This window comes from Pipra filicauda, unplaced genomic scaffold (assembly GCF_003945595.2).
Source record: "Pipra filicauda isolate LSUMZ 115617 unplaced genomic scaffold, ASM394559v2 scaffold105_size2325265_pilon, whole genome shotgun sequence".
Lineage (NCBI taxonomy): Eukaryota > Metazoa > Chordata > Aves > Passeriformes > Pipridae > Pipra > Pipra filicauda.
In genome coordinates, this window is record NW_024103496.1 from 2249708 (window position 1) to 2272359 (window position 22652).

At 38.0% G+C, this 22652-nt stretch overlaps 1 protein-coding gene across 4 annotated transcripts in view; it reads right to left on the minus strand.

Annotated features, from left to right (window-relative positions):
* CDK6 (cyclin dependent kinase 6) overlaps window positions 1-22652 on the minus strand; it is a 133704-nt gene that overhangs the window by 60193 nt on the left and 50859 nt on the right. For all 4 annotated transcript variants that reach the window (XM_027749095.2, XM_027749097.2, XM_027749099.2 and 1 more), the window contains exon 4: window positions 16061-16228. In XM_027749095.2, the coding sequence (XP_027604896.1) occupies window positions 16061-16228 (168 nt within the window). The remainder of the gene's footprint in view (window positions 1-16060; window positions 16229-22652) is intronic.

Here is a 22652-nt window from a genome sequence, read left to right on the forward strand (position 1 = left end):
AAGGTACTTTTAAATGCCACATTCCAAAACAGTGCCAGTAAGTCAATGAAGCATATTTTCCCACAAGAACTGATACCGTGCACAGGCCCCTTCCTATTTAATTCTTCGTGTTTAAATTACATAAGGTGCAAGATATCTTTAGTGTCACAAATCACTTAAAGCTATCCATAGATTACTGGCACTGAATCTACACAGTGCCAGCTGTGCCTTTATTAACTTAAATAGTTCCATTCATTTCAAAGCAATACTGTCTGAGCAGTATCAGACAGCATGAAAGAAACTAAAAGACGTTTCAGTACAAAATTTAAATATAAAATAAAAATACGACCTACTGCAATAGCCACAAGAAAATGTAAACCAGTAAACATTTCTAATTTTTAAGCTATGTTTCTAAGTTTCTGGTTTTCATTTTATAAGAATATAAATATGTAAACAAAATTAAGGAAAATACCATCACATGAAGAAGATACATGTCTACCTCTGATCCTCTCTGTTTAGATGTTATAGTGAGCATGTTTTGAGATGTTTTTTCTTAATGTAACAAGGCACCTAGATCAACCGAGGATACTAAATTGCATACCAAGATTTTAGAAATTTCCAGTAATCCTCTTCTGCATTTTAAGAATGACTTGATTAGTTCTGACCCCGCAAGTGCAATACAAAGCAGAACTTATAAGAATCACATGAAAAAATGTACATCCAAATAAAGCAGGGTTAAAAAGCATTAGCTACATATTTGTTCTGAGATGTACTGCCATTGAAATTACAGTACCAATGGTGGAAGTATATTTGTTGAAGTGATCAATAATATATTTGCGAGGTAGTCAAAACTGCCCTGCCTCTAACTAAGAAATATATATTATTCTAAAAGAATATTAGAAGAAATTTACTCAAATACTCACACTGGAAGTGTTTAAAATACAGAAAGCATTTAGGTACAGGAAAGTCTGTTTGATTATACTTTGATTTCAATAGAACACTTGAAATATACACCACTCCCTCAGATTAAAAAAAAAAACCAAAAGTTCTCCTATATGTTTTTTCACAGGAATTTCAACAGGACTCTATGCACTCTAACATGAAATCCCATGCCACTGTCCTTTCTTCCACTTCAAGAACTCAGTCACACTGTTCAATAGAAAGCATTTAAAAAACCATCAAAACAACTGCATTTCCATGAATGGTTTTTACATTTTGTGGAAAAAAAACCCTACTTAATTTCCACATTTTGTAGTCTACCCTGTTAAACAGCTATAATTTTCATTCACCATCACTGAAGAAGTGCCAGGCTTTATGCCAGAGTGAACCAAGTACCTACTTTGACTGTTCCGTCAAGCCAGTCAGTAGAAGTGGTGCTAATACCAACTAGCACTTACTTGTATGTATCTCAATGTTATTGATATTCCAAGCAGATTAAAAAATGTTGTGTAATTATTCTCAGAAAACTATTGCCATGAGTGGTATTAGGAGGTGTTCGTACCACCGCAGAAAGCCTCAACTGATTTATGGTACTCCCAAAGGTATTACACCTTGGCAACTCCTGAGAGATTTCATTTTCACGCTTGTACTTTTCTTTTAAGGGGTATTAAGATTCTCACAGACTTAGGCCTTGCATGTTCTTCTGCCCAAGATGTTTCTGCTGTGTATATAACAATTATACATAGACAAAACTTTCCATATTTTTCAAAGACACAACAACCTCAGGCTGTATTACTTTACAGTATCTTTTGCCTGAAAATTTAATCAAAATATGGGACTCATTAATTTTTTAAAGGCTGGGTGAGGAAGGGCAAGAAGATATGAAATGATGGAAATCATGTATTTCTTTGTTTTGTTTCATAAAAAAAGGTATAGAAAATCCTGGGTTTTTTAACAAATCAAAGAGGAGGATAAAGTTTTCATCTAGGACTTATTCCAAGTACTCCATTCAGAAGCTCTCAGCTTTCTCAACACTTTGCTGTATATGTTCCTATTGATGTCTGTATGTGACTTGTGTGTCTGCATTTGTGCACTGCTTCCCATTGCTTCTCTCACTCTCTAAGATATCTTATCAAACACCACTGGCTCTTCTGCATTTCCATTCATATTTCAGTCAGACCTGCTCACCCACATAGCTTAGATTCCTAAGTGGCCTTGCATATGTCATGTATTTTGGGTGATGGTTCATATTATTTCAGCTATATATTCCAGAAAAGTGCTTATTTGCTTTTACAGATTTATCCAAAATATACCACTGCTTTTATGCTTCAGTTAGACTTCATTTCAGAGGAAGTTGTCTCAGCTCTGCCCATATCTTGTTGGAATCCTTGATAATGCAGTTCTTTATGACTCACCAAGAGCTCAAATGGTAATGGTACCAGGATTGACTTGGGCTGGATTCATCTCAGCTGACTTCAGATCTGAGTACCATGTAGATGTTCACATCTGAACTTGTCACCCTGGACAGCCAGTGGAAAGAAGTTCTTCTGGAGTCTGAAACAGCTGACCTATGTTAACTGTCTTCTTAAGTCACTCTAGTGATTACACTGATTAGGAGAATACTTTGATTACCAGTAGACTACTTACTCAGTGGATTAGCTTAGAGTTAGATGTTTACACTTTGTCAGATAAACCCCACTTACACTATTTCTATGTCAGGAGATATTGATGTGGCCTTCCAAGTCCCTTTACAGTTTTTCCTCCTTTGTGCTTTTCCTTTCAACTATTTCTCAGATATCTCCAAGAGACAGCTTTTGCTTTTAAATAATAATAGGTTGTCTGGGACATACCCTGATAGTTTTATCCTAACTAGGAATGTATCACTATTACAGTTTTTTCAACTTCCTTTTGGCAGTATGCATACATATTTGAAAGGTGCTCAATGGGGATTGGTTGGACAATGCTGAGTTTGCTACGGGATCCATTTCTTGACTTCCTATTGACCACTCCATTTATTCAGGTCAGCATTGGACAGTAATACACTCTGAATTTCTTCAGTATTGATTTTTATCCCCTAATCTCTCCAGGACAGTATCAACTCCCCCTTTTTAAAAGCTTTTGCATGTGTTATAAGCCATTGAGCCTTTTTAACTTATGAGAGGTTATTACCAACTTTTCCTCAGAAAGAGATGAGCTCTTTGGACAGTTTCTGCATCAACCGAGTGGTCCAAATTGCTGTCTCCTGTAAGGAGAACCATGGTCCCTGCAGATCCATGTAGTGTGCATGATATAAATGTAGATCATTAGCTCATACTCAGCCAAAATGAATGCTGAGACACACCATAGGTTTAATGACTTCTGTATGCTATCATAATGAAAGTTAGATGCTGATTCCAGTCCCTTTTGTGATGTTCTACAAAGGTACACAGTTAAACTCCTGTTTTGTTTGAAAAGCTTCAAAATTCCACATTCCTGACATAAATTTCTTCTTATGCCTGGGATGCCACAACTAGTGAAGAATTAATTAGACAGTAGTTCTGTTACTGTCAGGCCTCTTGGTTCCTTGCTTTGTGGTATCTTCAGCGATCTCAAAAAACTGCCTACCCCTAACACAGCATTGATTGACAGGCTTCTCCATCAGCAGCCATGTGCCTCACTGCTGCTCTCAGTGATACTGTAACCAGTTGGATCTATCTTTCTCCTGGGAAGAAACTTCTTTGCTGTACAACCATGACATAGCCTGCACTTGTTTTCCATTTTCTCTGTGCCCTCCACTGAATAAAATTCTTCCTCTAGGTTAAAAAAAGGATTTCCCAGTCCCAAAATGTGCAACAGTTCAACAAGCACAGCTGAATCTTTCTTTAACTGATACCTGTAGTTATCACCTGCTGTTTCTCCACACTCCTTGTTGATTCCGTATCTCATCTTTAACTTCCAGACTAATACCATCTGCTATCATCATTTTGTTACTCAAAGATGATATTAAATTCCACACGCCAAACAACTTTTCATCTCACATATCACAATGCTCTTGTCTGGAAGCTTTTAACTGAACAGGGGATCATTCCAGCTGCCTCAGTGGATAAGCCATAAACATCCGTCCTTCTGTAAACTACATGAAAGGAGAAAATAAAACTTTTGAGGATATATGTTTCTTTGCCAACATATTCCTCATGGTTCCACTTAGGGTTGCACTTGCAATCAGAACTTGACCAAGGCACATAATCTGTCCTATCCTCAAACTTTCTCTCATACAAATGACAGTGAAGATAATTTAAAGATTTAAGCACCTCTAAATGTCTGGATTTTGCTGAGTGGCATAAGTTCCTTCTATACTACTGTGATCATCCATCCAAATTTGTGGTGTTTCTGTGTCAGTACTGCCATGGAATTGTAAGCTCCAGGATTTGTATGCAGTACAAGTGAAAACAGTTTTCAAAGCGTTTTGAAAAGGGATATGCAAAGAGAGAAGAACTCCTGAAAACTATTTCCAACACTGAAAATTAAAAAGTCTTACTCTTTTGATAACTTATACAACTTTTCAGCTCAAATAATTTTGCAATGTTGGTCGATGCATAAATAAACATCTCTGATGTTCTGTTCAAGTGAGCGGCTGTAGAGTTGACAGCTGTAGAGCCGCAAGTTTCTTGTCTTCAGCAGAAACTCCCCCAGTCAGACTGTGTGCGCAAGGTAAAAGACTTCTTTTGGAAGCAACTCACTGTCCAGTAGACATCCTCCTGTTCTGCAGAACACAACATCTGTATTTTCAGATCATTTGTGCTAGGAATAATGCTGTTAAAAATGTTTCTTCCAAACCCAGGTCATTTACCTTAAGCATAGCAGAAGAATTGGTGGAGAACAGGAGAAAGAAATATTGTGGACTGTCTTTTCCACTACCTACTGAGCTCGTCCCAGCCAAAGACCCCTTGCTCTGAATTGCTTCTAAAGTTTTTTTGGAGGTTAGCATACTTTTCCCTCCATCCTTTGAACCTCCTTGACATTATCTACTTAGTTAAGGTGAAAAGCAAGTACTACAGCATTAAGGGTACTATTATTCACTGTAATACACAATAATTGTTTTAGGATAAAACTATTAATTTTGGATGACAATACCCATACAAAATATGGTGCTGTTGTTTTGGAATCATAGCTAAGGATAAAGCCCAAGAACTAGCTGAAGGCACATCTCTGTCTCTACATATTTCTTCAAAACTTATTTCTTTTTTCCTGCTGGTGAACAATGAACGAGCTGTTTACATGGCAGGTTTCCATGGTAACAATCTTGCATGGGGCCCACATGGTACAACTTATATCTTTGTTAAATCAAAAAATATCTCCTGCTTCCTAAGCAGAAAGTCTCTACTCTCATTATTCCTCTATTAAATCCACAACATGACCTCAAAACACAATCAGCAGGAACTTGCATGTGGTTGTTTTACCTCTTTTTTTGCATCAGTTTTCTCCTGTTTCTGTGCTTCCTAGATTAATTGCTCATGTTTTGTAATGCTAGTTTGCTTTGAGTTTTTTTCTTTTTATCATCTGTTTTTTGTCACTCAGGCTCAGCAAATGATGAAAACTCTGATTCTGTTTCAAATCAATCTGAACTTTAAACGCAAAAAATGTACCAAGTCTTCAAATAATATGCAGTCATTCCATTTTTTTATTGTTTTTTTCATCTTTACTGGAAAGCTACTACAAGATGCCGATGTCGTTACGATAGTTGCCCTGGAGAGCAGAACAACTTGCTGACTGCAAACCAATTCTCCACAAATCAGCTCTTCTATGCTGATCACAAGTTAAAGGGTGTTTCACAGACTATCTGTAGAACAAGTTTGCCTTGCATTCATTGCAGAAATAGTAAAATCCAGTGCAATGGTTAATTTATCTGCTCCTTTAGCTATTCTAATTCACACTCACATTCTACAGACTCCATTTTCAAGTTCAGTTTTCCCAGTTTTGCAGTGGACAACTTCAATGTGCATTTTAATTTTAGAACAATCATTTTATTTTCAAATCTTCTCCTTCATTTTTTAGCATGTCTCATTCAGTAACTAACTGATGGTAAGATTTGCATATTTCATAGAACCATACATTTTACTAGACCAATTTTGACTACTGCTACTCATCTGACAGACCTAAACAAAAACTCAAGGCCCTGCCTGTACCTCCAAGGTTTGACTTTCAGTCAGGAGCAATTTATTGAACTATACTGGGAGTTTTTAATATATACTAGTATGTCCTGTCTGGTTTTGTAGTCTTGAAAAGCATTCTGCAGTTATCTTCCATGGCACTTATATTTAACTGAATTATTTCTTAATCATGGCACTTAAGTGAATTTTTCCTATTTTATAAACCATAGTATTTTTTCTACTTACAAACAAATACAATTTTTGAGATCAGAATCTCTTTTTCCATTGTCTTTTAAACAGAATTGTTCCCGTAGAGTTTCAGACAAGCAAATTCTGCTGTAGCTGTATCATCTCAGAGATCTTACAGATCCCCAGAGTGTTTTGGCTTCTTTGTTTTACCTTGATTGCAAAACTCAGTCACCATCAGGCTCTGTGGTATCTATGTGTTTTAAGAATGCAAGTGTCCCTGGGTGTCTCTATCTTCTTCCTCTCTGTAGCTCCTAGTATCCAGCCCACTCAGAATGATGGCTGTTCCTGGCATATATATCATGGCCTAATAGGAGGTCTGAACAGCTGTGACTGAGTATAAATTCTGAAACTCTGTCAGAGCCAGGCTACCTAGAAAGGCTACCAGAAGTCCTCCTTTCTGCTGCTTTTCCTCACCATACCTGTAGAGTACAATGTAGTCACCTTCCCTGGGATTTTCTATTATTTGAGCTGAGAAAATGTAAGTCTGCGAGATGCACAAAGTAAAAAAAATCATAAACATCAACAATCTCCTGGTAGGTTCATTTTTATGTCCAGGTGTTTACTTCCACAGTAGTCTATGTTTCTGCTTACTTGCACATGCTGATTCTTCTGCTCAAGTCCTTGTTGAAGATTATTTTTGTTAGCTACTTCCAAGTTTATCCAAGCTTTTCTGGCATCCCCTGTTTCATGGAAGGCCTTCTGTCCAGGTTTTCAGAAGTCAGGTTGCTTGTCGTTCACTGATGACTTGCCAGGTTCATCCCACTTCCAGATGGGGGAACACTGCAATCAGACTTCTCACTCCATCTGGACTTTTTCAACTTGCTGTACCAACAAGGATGCAATTTTTGCTTTCAGATTATCTTTCATTCCTACTTGGGAAACCTTTAAATTGTTTTTTTTCTTCTTTAGTGAAGGGTCTCTCTCTTTTCTATTTCATTTTAATTCTTTGTGCTTTCATGCTAGCCTTTATTTTAACTGTAGCCTCCTTTGGTTTATGAGACCATCTCCATTATTTGCTCTGTCTCAATAAAGTCAAGTAGCTCAGCATTTCTTTCTTTGGCAAATGAATTTTGCTCTGACATTTATGCCAATCCATCTGACCTGCTGAAAGCTGTTTCCATTAAGAGTGGAGCTCGTGATGTCCATTTCTGACAAAGCTGACTATCTTGAAGGGGGCAAATACAGAGATATGGAACTGGAATGGACTACTCAGCCACCAAGATTTGCCAACTGCATCACAGAAATTCATCAAGCTCCCTCTCAAAGTCATTTATATTTCTTGCCTGCACTGGTCCTACTGTAGGCTGTTTCAGAACCTCACTATTTTGTTTTCTAACTTCCTGTCAAAAGTTATTTAAGTTATTTAAAGTTCTGTAAGTTAGTTTAACTAGCTCTCATGCCATCATTGTTCTAATGTGTTCTCCCTCTCAGGGTCCTTGATCATGTTTTTAGATATGAATTGTATCTACTGTTATGATTAATTTTGTTAAATTAAGTCAGATTATTCTTGCCTCACAGAAAAGAGTGTCCCCTGTTCCCTAATCATTAGACAGAAATGGCTGTTCTTGTTCAAAACCATCTCTCAACCACATAGAAAGTAAACTAGTATTCCGATGAACTAATTTGTGTTGTGACACCAGTGTTTTATTATTTCTTAGAAAACATCCTACCTATAACAGTCTAAAATTCCATTTGCTCTTTTCGTTCATCTAAATGGTGACTCCTACGCTGCATGAGATCTCTGCAGATTGCTACCAAGTTATTTGTAAGATATTGAGGAATTTATCTTGTAGCTCAATGATCCTTTTAGTGTAACTTATCTTCCTCCTCTCCAAATGTTGAAGATGGGAAGTCTAGAGAAATCTAGTGGAATTCTCTGGTGTCCTATAATTTACTGCAATCTGGAAAATCTAGGGCTATTACACTTTCACTATTTATCAAATGATTTATCTTACCACATTTTGCAAGGATGAAAGTATACAGAAATATGTAACTGACTTCTTTAACGCAACTACAAGGCCGTGGTCATCTACTACCCATCAGCATATAATAACAAAGAATAGGATGGAGTTAAATTAAGAGTGGGAAATTGAAGGCTAGACATCAAGAAACTCTCTGAGAAAGTTTATATAGAGGTTTTGGAACAGGTTCCCATGGGAAGTGATGGAATCCATATTTCTTGGCACATTTGAAATTAATAGAGGCAAAACATTAGAAATAACACAATAGAACAATCTTGCTAGTTTCACAAAAGGACTGGATGATTTCTCAGCTCTTCTCATTTTGACCTCAAGAATTCCATACCACCAATACTGAGCAAGTACTAAATACTGTTAGGCTAAGACAAATTTCCTGGGGTGTACCTTACAAGAGAGTTCTCAATTAGAAATATCTTCTACACCAGGACTTTGGCCAGCGCACAGAGGAAATTTATGGTTACTTCCCTGCCACAGCAAAAATGTGTCAGTGACTCATTTTTATTACACATTAAGCCCTAAGAGCATTTCTGTCAGCACTGTACAGACACCTGTCTTCACTCTGGAATAGCAGGAGCTCCAAGGAGAGCATGCTGTTTTGTCTGCTCCTCTTCCTTTGGCTGTCTCACATTCAAGTACCAAACAGGCCCATGCCTGTTTACTCAGTGTGCTCTGATAAGAGCATAACCTGAGGCTGCATTTTAGTGTTTCAGGATGGTTTGAAATTATGTGGGAACAGTTTTGTAAATACACAGGGAGAGACCTTGTCAAACAATCAAATTGTTTTTACAATCCAACCCACTCAATTATCACTGGGAGTAGATGTAAAAACAGACCCACTTAAATCAACAGAAAAATAGTACAAAGATGTAAATCACTGGGTGGGGGAAACGCACCACATATTTTTACATCTGAAAACAGAAGATAGAAGTACAGTCACACAAAAGCGGGATGCTCTTTTATAATCTAGAGAAAATACGCAGTAGTAATTCTCTGCCTTCCCTTTCCCCTTCTACAACCTCTGCCCCCATTTTTAAAAGCAGATTAAATACAGTCTGTTCCTTACAAATTCAGTTCTATATCCTACAGTCTGTTCACCAGATATTTGTTTGAAAACCATAATGCAGCACTATACCATTACTAGCAATGTATACTGTATCTTATTACATGAAAGAGAAAGAGAAGAGGTCATTTTATCTTCACGTCAACATGTGAAGGCCTATTTGCACTGAGTACATTTTTCTTGCATCAACAGAACTGTGCTATTGCAAACTACCACCAAATTTCACCCTAAAGTGAAAAGGGTATGACTCAAAAAGATAAGAGGATAATATTAAGTAATATTATCAGGTATCAGATTTAAAACAAAATATAGAGCTTTTCTCACAGTGCCAAAGTTAACTGCAGCCCAAAGCAGAAATGGCTCAGAAAGTAAGTAGATTACTTTATGGAAGATAAGTACTTGAGTAATTATTACAGAAGATGATCCAGACACAAGCTCCAGCACTGGAAATTGCTACATTTCTGAAAGCTGATTGCTGAAAGCTCTTTCTTACTCTCTTTCATAAGCATCCTCTGTTGAACATTATCCTTTTATAAAGCACATAGTCAAACTTTGGCCCAACTCAGCAAAAACTTCCTTTGTTCTGATATGAACTGTGCTCAAAGCTGTGCCTCTTTTCCTTTTTTTTTTCCACCAGCACAAGGTAAATTTATTCTGCAAGGCTGCACTTGTGCAGCTGCAGGGCTGCAAAACATGCTCAGCTCAGTATGTACAAACTCTGTCCTCATATACCATATATTCTAACGTTTGCAACTCTGGAAAGGAGTTTTTGGTCACAGAAAATAGTCTCATATGGAGCCAATTTGCTTGTTTACTGTGAAATAATTTACTTTCTTTGAAAGATTAAAAGATAGGCTTTTTATGGTTCATGATAAACCTGGGCCTGAATCAGAGCAGAGGGTTGCATTCCCTGCATTCCTCACAGGTCTCAAGGGTGAGTCGTGGCATCAGCTGCAGAGAACAGCACAGAGCCCTGAACCCAGGCCTTGGCACGGAGTTGGTAAAAAATACTTCAAACATTGATACAGATGCCCTTAAAAGTTTTGTTACAGTCAGATACAGAAATAGCCTTAAATGAACCAGTAGCTGGTTCATTTAACATCTTCAAAACAGTGTAAGTCAGCATGAGCTGTGAGGTTTTGAAAAACATTTCCGCCTTTGAGTTAGTTATTTGGGTCCTTAATTGAACACTTCAGATGTGGTTTCATAACTGACTCCAACAAATCTAAGACTGTGGTGTCTAGGGAGTGGATGACCCCATCTTTCTGCTCACTCTCCTCTGTGTGTGCTTTATTCACGTGGCTGTGCAGTGATTTGCATTCACTAATCCACCTGAAAACTAACAACTACCTTTACAGGGCTCATTTTCAATCTGATTGCAAGGGAGCAACCACTACTGCCAATGCGAGGGAAGTGATGGGAGTGCACAGTCAAAAGCAGGACCATCCTTTCAGCAGCAGTAGAAGTGTTACATCTACATATGCCAACTGTGAAACAGCACCCGTAGATTATCTCTAGGATGTGTCTCTAAAAATAACAACCTTGCCATAAATCCTCTGTCTCTTTATGAGAGCAGCTAGTACTGCTCTTCCAGACAAGCCTTAAAGACTTAAAAGTTTCTTACGATGGCCAACAAAAATTAATAGTTGGTTTTGAAAGTGATCTTATAAGATCATAATGCAGATGAATATAAGAAACTTCTAATTTGCTATTTCTGTCCACATGTATTTCCATATTGCCCTTTGATTGATATTGTGACATAGAACAACCTGTTTTGTCGTTATTTTCATATAATTCTGAGCCCTCTTTGGGAACATCTGAACTGAGTGACAGCATCATAAATATATATAAAAATGTTTTTAGCCAGCTGCAGACTTTACTGTCAATGTGCCAGTAATGATTTGAGTTCCTAAGATGACTCCAGAGATAAATGACTCACTTTATGTGATGGAAATAACTTTCCTACGGGGTGTTGGGAGGATGCAATAAAGATCCCTCCAGATGTTAAAATATCAGAAAAAGTAATTTTTTTCACAAAGCCAGATACATGGACTTGTTATGCAGAACTGTGTATTAGGAGGGAAGACAGATTTTCCTTCAATAAGCCAATAATTTTAATCATACTGCATTCCTAAATAGCCTCAAACTCGCAGCAGCAGCATTGACAAGCTCAAAACCACATATTTTGATCCACTGGATGTCTGTCTGTGACTCATTTTCCTTTTCAGGGACATTTGGGTGGACTGGAAAAATGCACCATAATGAAAGAACTGGAGATGAGGGCCTAAATCTCATGTGATGTGCCTCCTCACAACAGCAAAGGCTCAGTGCATACCAAAACAATGTCACTTCCACCTATCAGAGGGAGGAAGAGTTATGCTCTTATCAAATCATGCATGAAACAAAATCAAGTATCACCATACCGGTATCATTAGGACACTCTTTAACATAGCCCATATTTTCACTTAGTTTAACCAGTGGCAGGTGGTTGCTTAATTTCCAGAGGTCTCCTCCTATATTTGATGATAACTGTGAACTTTAAATAGATTGCCAAACCAGGTCCATTTAGGGATAGTCAACGTATCTCAAGTTAAAGCTGCTCTGCAAGACACTCCTGGTTTGCTGGAACATATCCAACATAAGAATGGGCTCTGCAGGGTGTATATGACATGCAAATAAATAGGTGGATTTTGGGAAGCACAGGAAGCGGCGACCACAAAAAAGGGAAAAAAGGAGACAAAACTAAGGCAAAGCAAAAGAAGTTCTTTACATTGGCTCTCATCAATCATATTGGCTCAGAAAAGAGTTAACATTTACATTATTTACTAACAGGTGGCATTTATTAGAAAACTACAATCAAACAGTGGGCAAAAAACAGGGAGTTTGTTCTTTTGTTGCTGTTTTTGTTGCTGTAACTAATTTATATATTCATATTTACAAAGTAAGCCAGTTAGCAAAAATTATTTTATGCTCCCTTGCTACTATAACAACAAAATGAAATCCAAGTTCCTGCATGATGTGACATGCAAACCATTTGCACTGAAGTGACTGCCAGAAATGGATGGAAAGTTTTTGTCCTGAAGAAACATTGAAATAAAATGCTAGCATAATATAAAATTATTTACTGATAGAAACTGCAGGATTTTTTGTGTCTTCTCTTTTTAAAAATCTATTTAGCCAGGTCTACTACTCAACAATTTAGAACATCAGCAGAGAAAGTGATGCATTTTCCCATCTAATGCTGGGTAAATCTGAAAACAAGTGCGTTTTTTTTAAAAGGAAGACATAAATCAATTTTGTTGGAATTTCATGAGTTGCACCTAAGTGCAACTCAGTTGCACCTAAGTTACACCTAAGGTAAATCACATACGTTTTCAAAGACAGTACTGTGCGTTACAAATGCTTAACATTTTGCTAGTTTCACTCAAGATCCTGATGCTGGCCAGGTTTTAAAAGCTGGACAGCTTCAGCTCCACCTAGATGCCGTGATCACAATTGTGTGTACTTATCTCACTTAACATTCTTGTCTGCAATGATTCAGCTTCATTTCCTTTCTTTAAAGCAGTTAGAAGTCAATAGAAATAGATAAATGGATTACTTCTTTTTCATAATACAACAGCAGATTTTCCAGACACCCACTTGCTCCTTTGCTCAGAGAAAGGCAGAATGAAGTGCCTATTTTTCTGCACCGGGAAAAAAGTGACAGTTCATTAGCTTTTGCTATCAAGCTCTAAAATTACAGTCACATCAATCCACCTCCTCTGTCCTACGGAGCTTCTCTGTTACCACAAAGCCTATTCAAAATTTCCCCAAGGGCCAAGACCAACACTTGAAAAATAGTCTAACTTTGTATGAAACCAAAAGCATGCCTTATTACCCACCATCTGAGATACCCCCGCCCGACCTCATTCTTTCTAGTTGCTGTTATTTCAGACCCATATCAGTTCTCAGTCCGAACACAGCTGGGAGCAGTGATCTCCACCCTGCCCCCCCCAAGCCTACGTAACATTTGTTTGAATCTTTTATTCATTCACTGATAGAAATATCAAGAGGTTTCTTTAAATGACAGCAATATGCCTGGACAACCAGTCTGCCAGAAGGATTCTTTAGCATTGTGTAAATAACTGGCTGTTAGAGAGAGATTGCTTTGAAGTTACCATTTGCAGCACCCAGAGCACTTGGGCTGGATCAGTTTTTACTGGATTACTTTCATGGCAAGCTCTTTTTTCCCATCTGAAGAGTTTCTTTGTGAGCAATGAATGAGGATGCATCTTGGGAACGATCTGATACTTCAAAAGATGATTCTTGTAGTTTATCTTGCAGTAAGCTCCTCTTCTGAAGGAAACGCTGCAGAGCCCTTTTATCAATCACAATTATAGCACATGCAATGGGCCTTTTATCACTAGGCTGTCTGCACTATCACTTTGCAATATACTCCGAAGCAAATCCTTGCAAGATAGGATTTTATTAGCTTTTATAATGTCTTTTATAATGCTATGGTTTTTTTCTGCAAACAGTTCAAAACAAAACTGGTCTTGCTGTAGACAATGAAAATTTACTCACTTCCTGGTGAATAACTATAATTTACAGTATTTTAGGAATGGCAAAATCAAGAATGTCTTCAAGTTTAAAAACCAGAAATTTTTTTTTTTAGTTTTGTTTTCTGTACTGAGTTTCATCGGAGGGGGAAAGAAAAGAAGAATTTGCACACCCAAACAGCTAGACAAAAGTAAAAGTTAAAATCCGAAAAGAAAAATTGATACCTAATGCACATTTAGTACAAGTTTCTGACCATCAGTTTGTAGAAGCAACGAAGACTGACATTTAAAACCATACCACATTTATCACATTCTAAGCAACACTCCCCTGTAAGTTTCTACACACCCAGACAAAAGTTTATTTTGAAGGTGCTGAACACTAAATGTGTTAAAAGAAATAAATTTTTAACTTAAAAAAGACATGGCCAATGGTTTTTAATACTTGATTATCCTTTGTCACTGAATGATTCAATTATTTTAATATTCTTTAGCATAGCTGCAATGACACCGGAATGCTTATGTGAACACAGTACAGACTTTCATGTAGATAATCCTTTAGTCTGAACAACTCTTGTTCACAGCAATGCCAAGGGTACTAGCTAATGGGTTTTAAAACATGATTTCTAGCACGCAAGTACTGGATACTTGAGCACATGCACATCCTTTAGAAAGTAATTCTGGCAATGTTCTCTTACAAGCAGCTCTTTTGCCATGGCAGATGCACTCCATTTCTTTTGACCTTCCTTCCTATTAAGGCTACGTGATCATGGGCAAACTCCTGCTCAGTTCTGTAGATATTTTTTCCTTATTATATGAAGAACTTTTCAAAAACATCCTGCTGGAAAACTTACAATATTCTGCAATTTTAGCTTAAATAATTTTATGGATCAATTGAAGCTGCTACTGGTAACTGGGAAATAAAAATTTACGGCAATTCAGGAAGAACCTTTCTCTCATTTTCTTCAAAGCTCTGTTTTGAGGTACTACATGATCAGTCTTCATTGATCTCAGCAAACAGATTCCTCCAGCTTTGAATTAGACCAAATCCTACAGGCAATGAAAAAACCTAGTCCCAAAACACAGGTTTACATATGCTTTATATGACAAGGACGCTTTCCTATGCTTAGCAAAATGATCATACAATTTTCTGTTGCTTCCTGCCTTCATTCACACTGAAGCCAGGTGTCCATAGTTGCATCACATAACAATGGGAAGACCCCTGCAGTAACTAATAATAAGAATAAATTGCTTTTTATCAACATGAGGCAGGCTCACTTCTATAAATATGATGTAAAATGCAAAGAGCATCCTTTCACTTTCTTTTCTTAGCAGTTCTCCATTTTCTGTTGTTATCATAAGTGATACTGTCATGGCAGTTGTGATATTCAGAATAGAAAATGGAAGCAAAAAAAATCATGAGCAGGCAACAAACCTAAATGATACCAAACACGCACACAGCATGGCTGCTCTTCAACATGCTTCAGAGACACTGTCCCAGCCTAACAGCAGCTGACTGGGGGGCAGGGCCAGCAAATATGGAAATGGGGTCAAAAAGAGAGAAGCTAGCAGGGCATCTCCAGCACTAATGCAGGAGAGAGCTCGACCTTCTGTGAGTGAGCTCATGTCTGAGCCAAGGACAACCAGGAGAGCCGCTGGGAGAGTGGCAATAGTGGCAGGGGTCCTAGTGATGCTGGGAGTGCTCTTGAACAGCCAGCTTGGGAAATAGCTGTGATTTTGGCTGCCAGGTCCACTTGAGCTTCCTCCAGCACAGCCCTATTTGGAATCATTCAGTAACATATGGAAGGAAGCACTGAATCCATATTCACAGAGGTGGAAAATCAGAGCATGACAGTGCGGCATTTTCTCAAGTACCTGTGGGGTTTTTCTGGGCAAGATACCTCGGGATCAGAAACTTCAACCCTACCCGTCTGACTTAATGTACAAAAGAAGTCAGTATCAATACAGAAGCTTGACTGATGGAGTTTCAGAAAACTAGCACATACCTATCCTTCACTAATCAGTCATAATTTAATTTAGAGCCAGTAATCAGTAATCGATTACTTGTACAACGTAACCATAACTTCAATCCTGGCTGGAAAGTATTTTTTTTCAGAGACACAAGTAACTTCAGTTGTAGAGATGGTTCACTCTGCTAGGTTAAAACAAAAAAAAGCCTTGAGAACTTACCACTGAGGTAAGAGCCATTTGAAAACTGTAGATTCTTGCAAGGCCAAAGTCAGCTAACTTTATCTGCCCATTGCTGGTTACAAGGATATTTTGAGGTTTCAGGTCCCGATGCACCACACGATGCGAATGCAGAAAATCCAGTCCCCGAAACAGCTGAAGCATCATATCCTACACATAAAGAAGAAATTAATATGCAATTATCAAGAGGAAGTGCCAGGCAGAGAAGCAAACTCCTTGTCATAATCTGCAAAACTAATTTACTAAATATCAACCTAAATATGTGGACAGGAGATAAAACCAACTAATAATATAAAATAGACAGGATGTTGTTACAACCTGTTGAACAGGTATCCTTAGTGTATTGTTTCTAGTTGAATTGAAGCTGATTGACAGAAGTATTAAGATTAGTCAATATACTTAAAAGAAATAGCAAAAGTATGTCTGTAAATCCCAGGATAACTTTAGAAGAACGCTGTTCAAGTAAAAAAAAAACATAGCAACTTTTTTTTTAACTTTAAACCACACACCACTTTCCATCTCACTAGTTTATGCTTTGTCCTGCCCCAGTGAAGTGAAATTTTATCACTCATTTCAACAGGCACAAAGATCTGTTTCAATCAGAAAAACCGTTTAAATGACAAACTTCCCAGGATTTAATGTTATAGAGGGAAAAAGTTCACTTGGCAAAACCTATTGTACAGAATTTACTGAATAGTACAGAAACTATCTTTAGATGAAAGTTTAGCACTAAATTAGTGTAATAATAATAACTAACAGTTCTCGTTTTTCTTTCTGTTTTGTTATAGTGATACAATCTTCCATGACATTTCCACAGCTGAAGAAACTATTTGATCTATACTCATGTTTTCACATTAATCTTAGTAATGTGAAAAGAATGAACCAACAGACTCAAAACCAAATACTAGAAATCCCCTGAATTCCAAATTAGAATTATAATGTCAACTTGAGAATTATATTTACAAAACAGGCAGTTACAAGAAGATGCTGCAACAAGAAAGAAACAAACCAGACAAAGTTTATTTTCTGTATGCACTTGACTTGAGCTCATGAAACTTCAGTTCTATGTTTGCTGGTGACATATGCCCTTTCCATAAGCCATGCAGCAGGGTGTCTGCCAATCCTGTTATTAGCAACCAATATGATCTTGGAGAGGGCGTGGCATGAAATATGAGAAAAGGGAAGAAGGGTAAATTGAAGTTGGTTCCTTTTGTTCTTCTCTATGGACTTGGGCATGTTTCAAGTAAATATTCAAGGCACCATTAAAAGGAATTATATCTGAAAATGCGTTTAAAAATAGCTCAAAACATTCAAATTGATAATACCGCTTTAGTTGGATGCATTTTTAAGGGACACTTTACAGACACTGCTATATAATTTAACACAAAATTATTATTTTCCTGTAATGTTCCCTGATCATCTTTACAGAAAATGTTATAAAATGTATAGATATTAAGGTTGAAAGCTCTAACCTGACCTTTGATAAAAGATGGCCACCTCTGTATATAGCCTGCTCATAAATAAATAAAAGTTTTTATTTGAAGACTCTGATGATGGAGATTCTACAGTGGAGCTATGGATGCTGTGACAGCATTTAATTATCATCACCTCTGAAGGATGGTGGTAAACCGAGAACCCCATTTCCTGTTAGCTGATGCCTTTTATTTCCTTTGCTTCCCCAGAAAAAATTGAGATCTGATAATTTCAATAACTGGTATAATACAGATTACATCTTTAAAACAAATATACAAAGTGTATTTAATCCTCTTATATTTATGTTATTTTCCTCTGCAGTTCAGAAATTTGTGTAAGAACTAGGACTACAGCTCTGTGGGTTTCATTCATCAGCAGAATTAATACATGTCCTATCTTCTCACTCCCTGTCATTATAACTTATATCAAAATTCAACAGTCTGGATCAGTCTTGCAGATGTGAAGAACACACCAAGACACTGAAGTGTATGGTTATTTTAAGTATGAACTTAATTGAATTTGGGTCTATTTTTACTTTTTTATTCCAGGTAGACATAATATTGAATAAAAAAATCATTTAAAGAACTGAAGGATTAGTCAGTAGACCCTGGCAAGTCCCTTTTTGGTGACATTTATGCACCCTACTCATTTGTCAAGTATGTAAACTCATTCCTGCAGTTACCAAACATATCAAGAATATTTTTTCCTATAACTGATGCTGGTTTTGTTTCGACTTTCTTCCTCAAGCACAGCAAACACACTTCTGCTCTGTTCATAGCAAGTTGCAAGCAGTCTTCTCCAGGCACAGGTAAAAGAAGAAAATATTTGAAAATGGAAAGTGATATATCTTTCCCTCCCTTCATAGGACTCAAGAGATGAATATCATTTACAGAAGTTCTTTTCACACAGAAAAAATGAGATGTGCTGCAGAAAACCAGGAAACTGTAAATTTAAAAGGTGTTAGAAAGAAGAAAAACTGAGGGAGAAAAAATGCTGTATTTTCTCTTCCAGGAAATCCAGAGTTAGTCCATCTAGGCTATTCTCTAGTATTCATTTTGGACTGTTGATTATGTTTATTACTTACTATTACAGGTATGAACGGATTTCAGTTTAAAATTATGTTGGAAGAACAGCCCGGAGATTCATGTGTGTAAAGAAGGGTGCTTGGATGCAAAAAGACTATTTGGTATTTTTGATTCATTTTTGTCCTGTTTTTAAATTCCCAGCAACTTAGGAAAAGAGCAGAAGCCAAAATCATGACATGGGCTTATTATTACGCATTTTAAATAGAGTCCCAAATAGTACAGCCTAGAATTTGATACTTATTTGCACAAATGGATTTTCAATACCAAAGCAAATAAAAGAGAGAACTTTTAAATTGGTTTTTTATCCATAATGAATGATTAATTTTGTGCTGTACACAAGCCTAGTCAAAAACCATTAGGCCTCACATTTGAGAAATGACTTCATTCTCTTGCTCAGCCACTTGTAACAAACATCAGATTCGGTCTGGGCTGTGTGCTTTCTTTGACACTGTAACTAACACCAGAAGATACTAACCTTTGCTAGCAAATTGGATAAAAGCTGTAAACATGCACAAGCCAGATCACTACCTAATTAAATCAGGATAATTCCACTCATCTGACGGAAATGGATCCATTTTTATTAGTGATGAATACCCAGTATTATCTCAATTACTATGATCTAGAAATAACTACAAGAGAGTCTTCATGTGCCTCAAGGATTAGTTTTTTCCATGTCTGCTTTTCACTCAGAAATTTTCTGTGGTAGATAGGCATACTGCACTTCGGAATTACTGATAAAATCATATTTCAAAAGTTAATTGAAAAGTGATCAATTCTATTCCACAAACAAGAAGTTTCATGCCTTAGGAGATTAATGGAACAAGCTCTAATGAGTCATGATCAAACCTCTACTGACGTCTATCAGATGTTCTTTGGATAGTGCATGTTTACAAACACAAGACACAGAATGTGCCTGTTGTTTCAGACTACACAGTTCTGTCATGCTCTAATATTACAAAACCTACGATGGTTGCTGTTGCTCAAGTTGAAGATATGTACATTATCCCACTGTGGTTATGTTCAGACAATCATGGCTTTACAATTTCTTCCTTTTCAGGTTACATTTTCAATGCAGTCTATGCAGAAATCTAAAATACTTATCTGTAACTGGAAAACTGAGCTATTTTGGGATGCAACAAACAAACATACTTTCTTTAGAGGCAAATATGTAGCTTTAATTTTTGTAAAAGCCTCATAATGGAAACAGGAGCAAAATTTGTTATGGATATGCTGCATCTTTGCCTGTTCCACCATATATGGTATTGACAATGATTGCTCAGTCTGATATTTACTGAATTTATCAGCAGTGAAGTCAGGACCAAATTACGATGAACTTTTCAAGCAACACCGTATTATGTCATGAGTCTCAATAATACACAGAAGTACGTTCTGCATATTCTTCCTCTAGCATCGAGGAGGATGGGGCTAGGCTTGGGCGAGGCTGAGCAGCTGGTGCTGCCTTTGCCAAAGGGAGCTTCACAGCACACGCTTCCCCACTCAGGGGCAGCAGGAGCAAAAAGCCCTGACTTCCTACAGACTTCTCTCTCCGCCTTGTCCTATCCCCTCTTGACTCTATCTTTCACTGACCCCTCTTAATCTTCCTCCAGCGTCTGATCCATAAATCCCTTCCAAGCCATTGGCTTTCAAATACCACTCTGATTCTTTAAGAGTCACCAACCTTCTTGACTTGCAAAGAAAATACCTGTGAGTTATCTGCAGTAACTTACTACTTGTTTAAGACCAGCCAGATTCTCTGGAGGAGGACTCTACCTGCCTAACCCAAAAGAGGATGGCATGGCTTTCGATAAAACATTCAAATATCTACTCAAAGAAAAAAGAAACTGTGAAGTTGGTTGTGGTGTTGGTGCCTGGGCACCAGCAGCTGGGACTGCAGGGGCCCCTGTCAGGGGAGACCATGGGCTGTCTCCTGCCAGACACACTCAGCTCCAGCCAGCTCTGTCAGATCCACTGCAGTGTATGGCTGGGCCTATCAGCCAGGACAGTGGTGCTTCTGTGAAAACTAACTAAGAAAGGGAAGAAAAAGATGGAGGAAAAGAGGAAAAGGGAACAAAAAGAGTGAGAAACAGCACAGGAAACACCAAGGTGAGAGGAGGAGGAAGAGAAGTAAGAGGAAAAAGAGGAGATACTCCATGGTGGAGCAGATATCCACACTGCAGCCCGTGGAGGACCTACACTAGAGCAGGCAGATATTCCTGAGGAAACTGCAGCCTGTGGAAAGGACCTACGCTGGAGCAGGCAGAAAGTGTGAGGAGGAAGGAGCAGGAGAGAGGAGCTGCTATGGACTGATCACAACCCCTCACACGCCACTCTCCTGTACTGCTCGGGGTGAGGACAGTCAGAAGTGATGTGTAGCCTGCAAAAAGACAGGGGAAGGTGTTATTTGAACATCTGCCTTTTTTCACCACCATCTGAATTAGCAATTCAATATCTATCTTGACTGGTATTAAACTAAGTTGATTTTCTCCAAGATGAGTCTATTTTGCCTATGATGTGACTGGTAAGCAATTTCTCTTCTCTCAGACTATGAGCTTTCTTGTTTCTTGTTCTTTTCTACTTTCTGTAGCTGAGGTGGGGGAAGTGAGTGAGCTCCTGGGTGGAAGTTTGACCGCTGGGCTAGGCTAACCCACAACCGTGGTAAATGCTACATTTTGTCTTGGTAAAGGGGAACACAGTAAGATGCAACCTGAAGGAAAACACCAAAGTAATATGACTTCAGAAGACACATGCACCCCAAGGTAACATACACTTAAGACTGGCTGCTTGTTATGTGAAGCTCAAACTCTTCCTCCATTGGCTACTACATGAAGAAAGAAAAACCTTTAAAGATTGCTCTTTGTTATGGTGATAGGACTTCCTAATACCAAATAAAAGTAATGCAGTACAGAGCCTTGTCAACAATAACAGACCCTAAATTTATACTAAAACGTGCTTTGTATGGGTTTTTTTTGTTTTTGTTTTTGTTTTTGTTTTCTACCTGCCTATTTTCCTCTTCCTGCTCAATTTCTGTGCTAACATTTTGTAAAGCACAACAATCCTTTGAAATCTCCTAATGTTTCTCCTACTTTTCTATGGAGTATCTCATGCAGCTGCACAACAACCTGCATCCTTCACCCAGAGTTTCTGTCTATCTGTAACTCATTTTTCTCCTTTTGCTGAGCAGAATGCAATGTCCCTATTTTGGGTGGCAGGTGTTGGGATACTCATCCTGAACATTTCCTGTAGGAGTGTTTGCGTAAAAGGTGACCACAAGTGTAAACAAAGGAGATGAGTTTTAGACAGCAATGTGTAATGAATCAGTCAAGGCAGTTTGATGAAAAGGCTCACTGCCTCTCACTGAAACAGGACGTTCTCTGAGCAAAAGGGGAGCAGGATGAGGCTTCCTTCATATCCTACAGGATTATACAGAACCCTCAAGCATCATAATGCTTTCAATTTTAAGAGTGATTTTAAACATGATGGAATGAAAGTTTAAAGAGTTGTCACATTCTCTGAGGCCCATTTTTGAAGCAGAATAATTACAGCACTTCTATGGTTATGCTTTGTAACAAACAGTCAACATTAATTAATGCCAAAAAAACAATGGCATTCCTGAGGAATTACACAGTACAGATCCATGAATAGCAAAAGACATGATTAATGTTGTTACACTGAATCCCAAAGGCATTAGCAATAATGTAGTGATTCCCTGTTAAATGCAGTGATTTTCTTTTTTAACTCTTGTCCTCACACTGCGCTGGGAACCCATCACACCAGCCTATCTAGAATGCCATGACTGTGATGGTGGGGGCAGACACGTAATCTGCCACTGTCTGCAGAGCTGCAGGATGCTCCTCTCCATGCAGCTGTCTGGGTGCAGTGGCTGGGACACAGTAAGAGCAGACAGATCCCTGCCTTTGTGCCCTGTTCCTTCTCTCAGGAGAAAGCTATTCTGCTCAGTCTCCCTGCAGGGCATTCAGAAAGGGGAGGAGGAGGCTGCGCTCTCTGCCTTCTCCTAA